The sequence below is a fragment of the Coptis chinensis genome, chromosome 3 (genome assembly GCF_015680905.1).
Source record: "Coptis chinensis isolate HL-2020 chromosome 3, ASM1568090v1, whole genome shotgun sequence".
Classification (NCBI taxonomy): Eukaryota; Viridiplantae; Streptophyta; class Magnoliopsida; order Ranunculales; family Ranunculaceae; genus Coptis; species Coptis chinensis.
The window spans coordinates 15,285,636-15,294,212 of NC_141458.1; the positions used below are offsets into that span (position 1 = coordinate 15,285,636).

An 8,577-nucleotide genomic window follows, 5' to 3' on the forward strand; every position below is an offset into this window, starting at 1 on the left:
GACTTCGGACCTACCACTACTGTGTCCACCCCCTGTGCTACATCCCCCATCCTGATCATTTGGTTGCCTTGAACTTTCCCCTCTATACTGTTGTTTAAACTTACCAGCTCTCATGCTCACCACTGTTGAGTCATCCACCGCTAAGGGCTTAGGGAATGGACTCATCACCTTCGAGATACTCTCCTCTGAGACATACCCCTCTTCTTCCAAACTGGCTTGAGCAAGATCCCCAGGCACGTTTCCCATAGACACTTCCTCTGGCCTCCCCCCTTGCTGAACACCCATCTCATTACCCCCCTCTAAAGCTTGATAGTCTTCTCCCCATTCTGTAAAGCGATCCGAAGGGATCGATCTTTACGGAAATGAGTGACACGAGAGAGCATTACTCGAGTTAGATGGCTCAGTTGGGAGCTTAGAGTCACTTGAGATGCTGATCACTGGAGCTTCTTCTGGAATGAGTAAGTGTCCTAGCCCTCTGTCCCTTAGAGCATCTGCCTCCCTTTTGGCTCGTTTTGATTCTCTAACTGCCTTCTTCAGACAATACTCCAGCCATTCATCATCATCCATGTTATCTGTCTTACTCACAGATCTTGAGCTATTCTTCCTTTTCTTACCCACTTCAGTCCCTCTTCCTAACACTACTTTTTGTTTGGCTGTCCCTTGATGCCTTCCTCGAGACACCACCGTCTTAAACCCCCTTCCACGTGTTGGTAGACCAGAGAACCTAAATAAAGGGGTAGCTTTTCCAGCTGTTGTAGAGGATTGATGGATCTCATCTTTGTTGGTCTTCTCAGTGTTTTGTATGGTAGTATTAGAGGACCGGGCATACGAGTTAAAAGCGGTAGGTACTTTTTCCGGCTCTTTTCCTTGTTTCCAAGGAGTCTTCTCTCAGAGCTAGAGAATCTAGATCTTGTGTAGAGGCTTCCAGGTGTACCAAGCCATCCCCTTGGGTCGACCCATCCGTCTTAGGTCTTCTCATATTATCCAGGTCCATCTCCTTAGAGGCCAACCCCGGACCACTAAGGCTTGCTCTTATGTACCCGACCCTTGTCCCGATCCACAACTGTTTTCTTGGACTTCTATCCTCACAACCTTTTGGGCTGGGCTTCTATCATATCCCTTTTTGGGTTTGGTCCAACCCTTCCAAACTTTGAATCTCTTTGGCGTCTGTTGGCTGCCATTTTCGTGTCTCCAACTGGCGACTCGCGACTCTCACGTTCATTCGACCCGACACCGGACAATTTGCTTCTCTGCCTCCTTAGTCCTAGTCATCACCCTATCCTCCCCCCTAGCTTCTCTTGGCGGTGTAGTAAGGATCCCCACCCCTTGCCATGAACTTCTACCCAGCAAGCCCCTGTCCTTAGCTGGTATCTGATCAGCTCGAGGCTTTTTTGGCATCCCCGAAATGGTTAATGTGTTAAGAGAAGACAAAGTTGAAGTGTGAAGGTGATTTATTTTAGTTAGAGCCTTAGAGCCGTCAGAGGAGCGCAGCTGCTCCAGCTTGGTGGCTTGGAACATGTTAACTCCTATTATTTTCACTCCTTTGGAATAGAATACCCAGCTTGCCTTCTTTAATAACAAACGTTGGAAACAAACGAATCAAAAGACTACGTACTCTGTCTTTTACTGAAACTCTTGTTCTTAATGTCTTTTCTTTCGATCCAATCAAAACAAGCGCTTCAATTTCTAATGTTACATGAAAATGACTTCGTAAGACCGGGAACTTTCAAGCCCGGCCTGATCTCAACCTCTACACATTTTAATGTATACTATATTATTGTTGTTTCGTTCTTTGAATTGAATGTTATCAATATATCTAGCTATTGCAAAGTATAGTGTTTGTATAGTGTTAAACACTATCTTCCAAAAACAACTATGTACGTAAACATAGAATATCGATACAACCATAGCTTCAAGTCTTCCTATTTAATTACAACAATGTACTAGTATTAATTTAAAGTCCGTAAACTAAGGGAGTGTTCATTTGGACCCGAAACCGACCTGAAACCCAATTTGAAAAACCGACGAAAACTCACTCACATCGGATAAAACCCGAAACCAAGCCGACATATAATATGTTAAGGTTAGGTGGGGATTTGTTACCCGTGGGTACCCGAACCCGACTCTTAAAAACCTGACAAATTCACGCATCCTTACTATTGTTTTACAAATGTGTGTATTCTTTTCTTTTGGAATTGGGGAATTTGGTTTTTTCAACAAACAGCCAAAGCCGTCCACACCTCCGCAAAAAGTGGAGACAAAAAAGAAAGACCTCATCAAAACTCAAATTTTCTAAACCCACTCTCAGTCTAGGTCTCACCCATTTTCTAAGAGCATTCCCAATACAAACAAATTTGAAGAGCAATTTGTCACTTTTATGAGTTAAAAACAATGACCCAATACAAGAGTGACAATGAAAGTAGTTTTTCACTAAGTTACAATGAAGATAGCACTTGCTACTGAGATATTTGTCGATTTGTGATCTTCGGAATAAACATTTTATTCCATCTCGCGAGTTTTTTCGAGTTTTTATTTCGTTTTTTTTTTCATTTGGATGGGATGTTTCATTCCATCCGGCGAGTTTTTTTTTTATATTTTTTCATTTTTTACCTTCAGATGGAATAAAACATTTCGTCTGAATTTTAAAGTCATCTTTGCATTGGGCAACCCATAGTAATTTCTCACCAAGAAAGTAACTATGAGAGAAAATAGTCCTATGTGGAGGTAACATCTTTGCATTGGGCAACCCATAGTAATTTCTCACCAAGAAAATAACTATGAGGAGAAATAGTCCTATGTGGAGGTAACAAGTTGTTGTTTGCATTGGAAATGCTCTAAACACACCTCTCTAGCTCTCCTTCACAGTAGAGGGAAACCAGTTGTTAGAAAGATCAACTATATGTAAATAAATAGTGATTTGATTAAAGTAAGGAAAACCCAACTGTTGAAAGAATTAAAATATCAATTATATCTATGGAAGCCAGGAGCTAGTTTCATCTCACTCTATGATTTCATTGAGAAGAATCCAAGACCGAGTGAATAATTGGGAAGTGATATATTGGATCGAAGTCTCGAACGTTGCTAGCTCCTTAAAATTGATTCTTGCGCACATGATTTGCAGGTGTAGGATTTGCATACGCAATGCTAATGCTTGGTGTTGAGTTGTTTAATTCAATGTGGTGTGTTAATTTTTGTGGTTTTTTTTGGATGGATATGTTATAGCCGCCATCTTTGTTCCACCTTCTTCTTCTTCTTCTTCTATGTTAACAAATCTGTTTTCTCTTTTAGGGTTTTGACGAACCAAGTTTTAATTGGGCTACTTGAAATCGAAATTGAAAAAGTATCCGACCCAGTCGGATGTAGGGTAGGGTTCGGTGATTGTTTTTCTCTTTTTACCCGAACCCGAGACCGAACCGAAATTGTCATTTAGGTTTTCAGATTATCCAAACCCGACAAAAACCCGAACTTTCGGTTATTGGTAATCTCCGACCCCGAATGAACACCCCCTATCTATAACCAGTGGCGGAGCCGCATACCCTCAACTCAAAAAAAAAAAAAAAAGTAGTTATCAGTTAGTTTGAAAAGGGCGCTAGTGAAGAAGAAAAAAAAAATGGCGGCATGTGCCACTGATGTACTTGACGTAGAGAGAAAACAAACTAGTAGAAACGAAACAGAAGGGTCATGTGTTGTGCTGACGTGTGATGTACTTGAATACTTGATGTAGTGAACAGTACCAAAAAGGCAAAAGCAAGAAAATAGAAACCCAAACAAAAAAACCTTATCGTATTCAAAAAAAAAAAAAAAAAAAAAAAAACCCCTCACATACTTTACTTTTCCTCTCATCCATTCTCTATTACTCTATATTAAAATTTAAGTATTCTATTATTCTACCCAAACAAACACATTTATACCTACTGATTTTGTGGAGGTAACTAGGTAATTTTTATATTATTTAATTTTTTTTGTCGTCTTTTTGTACTGATTTCTAAACCATATTATTTAGATTTTTATATGTTTATAATTATTATTTTATTTTGTGCACATCATTTGTGGTTTATTTTAATTTGTACAATTTCAATTAAATTGATTAGTGGTTTATTTTAATTGTTTAAATAGCTATACTAAAGTATTTGATCAAAGAAAAGTCGTTGCCTGCTCAACCAACTAGTAACACAGATCATGTTGTTAGTGTTGAAGTCCTCTTCAAAGCGAAATCACCAAGAAACTGAGAATGGTGGTGTTGAACAACCTACGTCAAAGCGGGTTCAACATGAAAATCATGAAGAACTTGACTTTATCCCGATGATTTTTCAGAGATAGATCAGATGGAATTAGCGGATTGGCTTGAGAATTATATCATTGATGTGCGTTCCAATACTATTTTTCAGAGATAGATCAGATGGAATTAGCGGATCAGCTTGAGAATTATATCATTGATGTGCGTTCCAATACTAAGTTTGGTAAAGTAAATGGAATTAGCGGCCTAGCTTAAAAATAGTTGAGACGAAAAAAGACATTGTGTACCCACTTGTGTATTTGTTGATTAAGTTGGCGTTGATTTTACTTGTTGCTACTGCTACCGTGGAGAGTGTATTTTCTGTTATAAATATCCTAAAAAATCGTCACGCAATCGGATGGCGGATGAATGGTTGAATAATTGTTTAATAACATACATTGAAAAAGAAGTTTTTGATAGCATTGATACTAAGTTGATCTTGCAACACTTTCAAAATATGAAGAAGGATGACAAAAAAAAAATCCGCCAAGAACAACTATAAAGAAGTACTTGTTTAGATTGAATTATTTTTTATTTTCTTATTTTTTTATAATACATTTATTACAATCATTTTATATGATTTTTTTATGTTCAAAATATATTTGTTTTGTGATCCAGTGTGAATTTTTAGTTAAAAAAAAAATTAGTATATTTTTATTTTTTTTATCATTTTTATTTTTACGTTTGGTTTCTGGATGGCTCACCCTCACGGCCTCACTTATATTCTTGGCTCCACTATTGTCTATAACTATATATAGTGCTTCAATTCCCCGGTCCTCACCACTCTAAATCAAAAACATGGCCGGCCAGAAAATTGTGTCTTTCTTCGTTTCGTTGATCATCTGTTCTTTGGTGGGATTAGCAGTTTCCGCATTTCCTGTGCACCCAATTCCTTACACACTTGTACCAAGTTCGTCTGCACCAGCTCCTGTATACTATCCGCCTGTGACGTCGGGTCCTGCCATGCACGGATCTCCGCAAATGAACGGATCCCCGCAGATGCCAGATTCTCCTGGATTGCACCCTGTCCCATACCCAATTCCATCTCCAAATTATCCACCCGAGTCCAGCTCGCCCCTGCTTGCCCCAGTCTCTCCCCCTTTACCAGTACCCGCTCCAATTCCACCTTCTAAAGGAGTCAAAGGGGCGTATTGGCCCTCATTTACGGGTTTCCCTGTATCCTCTATTGATACCTCATACTTCACTCATCTGTACTATGCATTTCTCCTACCCGACCCGATTACCTCCAAGCTAAACATAACCACAAACGATGAAGAAATGCTGCCAGCATTCATTGCTACCCTTAATACTCCAAACTCACATGTTAAGACCCTATTATCCATTGGAGGAGGTGGATGTGATCCAAAAATATTTTCGGCAATTTTTAATAGTAGCTCATCTCGCGCAGTTTTCATACAGTCTGCTATTGAAATTGCGCGACAATATGGGTTCGGTGGTCTAGACCTTGACTGGGAATTCCCCAACAGTCAAGAAGACATGTCAAACCTTGGTACACTGTACAAGGAATGGCGTAAAGCGCTTAATAAGGAGGCAAAGGTAACAGGTCGAACTCGGCTGCTACTAACTTCAGCTGTTTATTTTGCATCGAAATATCCAATTTCCGATGTTGTCGGATCATTGTACCCTGGTGAAGCCATACGTAGATACGTTGATTGGATCAACCCAATGTGCTATGATTACCACGGGTCTTGGGATTCCGTAACTGGTCAACCTTCAGCACTACATGATCAAAATAGTAATATTAGTACTAGTTATGGTATAAAATCATGGATTGAAGCAGGAGTACCCCCAAAAAACCTGGTCATGGGCTTGCCACTATATGCGCATACATGGACGCTAAAGGACCCGAATGTGAATGGAGTTGGTGCCCCGGCCGTTGGCGTTGGACCAGGAAATGGGATCTTGATATACTCCAGGGTGGTCCATTTTAACAGCGCGAACAATGCGACAGTGGTGTACGATGGAACAACGTCGTCTATGTATTCTTACGCTGGTAATGTCTGGATCGGGTATGATGATCCTTTATCTGTCAAGAAGAAGGTCCAGTTTGCCCGGTCTTATCGGCTGGGTGGATATTTTTTCTGGGCTCTAGGCCAGGACAAGGATTGGTCCATATCAAGACAAGGTATGTACTTGGTTAGTTGGTTACAAGTTACAACAGTGTGCACTCACCCTAGTCTTCTTGTGACAATCTGTTGGTTTTTCACCCTATAAAACGACTCAAATTGACACTTTCAAATTGACCCTTAAGCTGTTAATTTTAGTGCCTATTTCCTCCTACTCATACATACACCTTTTTTCCATTCCTTTCCCTACACTTTCCGTCAAAACAAACGCAGCCATAGTGTTGATTTATTAACAGAATTTGAAGCAATTTGATTCTGGTATAGAAGCTGGATCAAATGGTATGGAAATTGATTTAGTTGATCAACATGAATTAGCCAGTTGATTTGGGGAAAAAATATTTAAATAGGGAATGAATCATCTAGGAAAAAGATACTTTTAATAGAGCTCTTTTTCTTTTTAGTGTTCGAACTAGTTTGAGCTAACCACCCGTGTTTATGTTTTGCAGCTTCAAGCGCATGGGACCATTGAGGAGCTCTCACTTTTTGTCTCTCAGTAAATCAATTTGTAATAATGTAATAGTATTGTGAAGAGATTCATAATTCATGAATTTTAGAAGAACAGTTACATTTCGAACGTGTCATTGTGCTTTGATGCAGCTAATTCTTGTTTTTTTTCATCTTGTTCATGCATGCTGTATATTTCTTGAGGCCAGGCCATAGATTTTATGCTATTAGAACTTCCTTTATATTGGGGTATTAAATCCAATTGTGGCAGCTAATTGAAGGAGCACCGTGTAAGTGTCGAATCGTCGCGAGATATCTTGTTCTAATTCATTTTCGGTGGCTATTATTAAACGTTTGATTCTTAGTTTAATTTTGATCTTAGTTGGTTATTGTTGGAGTTATCCCTCACATGAGGAGAGAAAACAATTTGGAATTCGGCGTTGAAATGTCTTAGATGAAGCGATATCGTGGTTTTCGATGACTAGTATCTATCCTTCGGTCTCCAAACAGAGTAACAGATATAAGAGAAACCAGGACAGCTCAAGTCTAATTTTCGTGGGCTTTGCTTCTCATTGAAATTTGGTTTTGGAGATAAAACCAAAAATCAAAGGTTTTGGAAAACCTAACCTAACAAGTCGAAGGATTGGAATCCGGACTAAAACAAGAGAGAACCTTTCTGAGATCTGGTAAAAAGAGATAAAGTGATCTAGTAAGGTGAGACCGAAAGGAGATTGTAATCTTCCTTCCCACTTTATTAAGAACCTCTTCTTGTGGAAGTAGGCATCATTGGTAGAAACGGTAAATCTTTGTGTTGTGGTTTGCTTTTTTGCTTTACATTATTATCATTGTTAATAGTTGTTTTAGCGAGTTGGGCATGTTAGTATAGGTTATAGTTGATATTTAGATTTTGTCGGGAGTTGAATTGTGTTCAAATACAAGTTATCGTGTAGTGGGGAATCGATTGGTATTGATATAATCCCCAACAAGTGGTATCGAGCAGGTTAGAATAGCAAGGGTGTTAAATCTTGGTCGGGGAAGGTGTTTGAAATTCACGAGAGAAGATTTGAGATTAAATAACTTGTAGAGATGGACCATTAAAGTGAACACTTTCATTATGATGAGTCTGAATAGGAAGAACTACACCATCTGGAAAGCCCGGATGGAAGACTTGCTATCTTCGCTAAGGACTTGGCACTTCCCATTGAGAATGAGGGAGTAAAACCGGAAAATATTATGAGTATCGAGTGGAAAAGCTTGACTAGAAAAGCGATTGGATACATTCGACGGTGGATTGGCAGCGGTGTCTTTCACCATGTGAAGAGACTACGATCTATGGAAGAAACTTCGAAGACCTTTATGAGAGGAAGTCGGGTGGAAACAAAGTGCTAGTCGTTAAGAAGTTTTGGAACCACGAAGTACCAAGAAGGTTCTTCAATGTCCGAGCATCTAAATGAAGTCTGAGAATATCATCAATCGGATGCATTTGATGAAGATCAATTTGGGAGGCGAAGTTGAGGCTTTGTTTCTATTAGGCTCTACCCGAAAGTTGGGAGACATTAGCGGTTTTCTACAAGGCGCCCAAGGATGGAATTGTTACCATGGAGATGGCTACCACGTCTTTGTTGAATGAGGAGACTAGAAGGAGTGCAAGAAGCACTCTTTCTCCTCGGAGATCCTTTCACGTGAGAAACGGGGAGAGAGGTCAAAACA

The 8,577-nt window shown here is 39.5% G+C and overlaps 1 protein-coding gene across 1 annotated transcript; it reads left to right on the forward strand.

Moving 5' to 3' along the window:
* The first annotated feature begins 5,003 nt into the window (after positions 1-5,003).
* Positions 5,004-6,999, forward strand: LOC147508162 (class V chitinase CHIT5a-like). The gene is made up of 2 exons (XM_086600732.1): positions 5,004-6,422; positions 6,870-6,999. Exons 1-2 carry the CDS (start codon positions 5,075-5,077, stop codon positions 6,890-6,892), a joined length of 1,371 nt encoding a protein of 456 aa, XP_086456858.1. The 5' UTR covers positions 5,004-5,074; the 3' UTR covers positions 6,893-6,999.
* Positions 7,000-8,577: the final 1,578 nt, after the last annotated feature.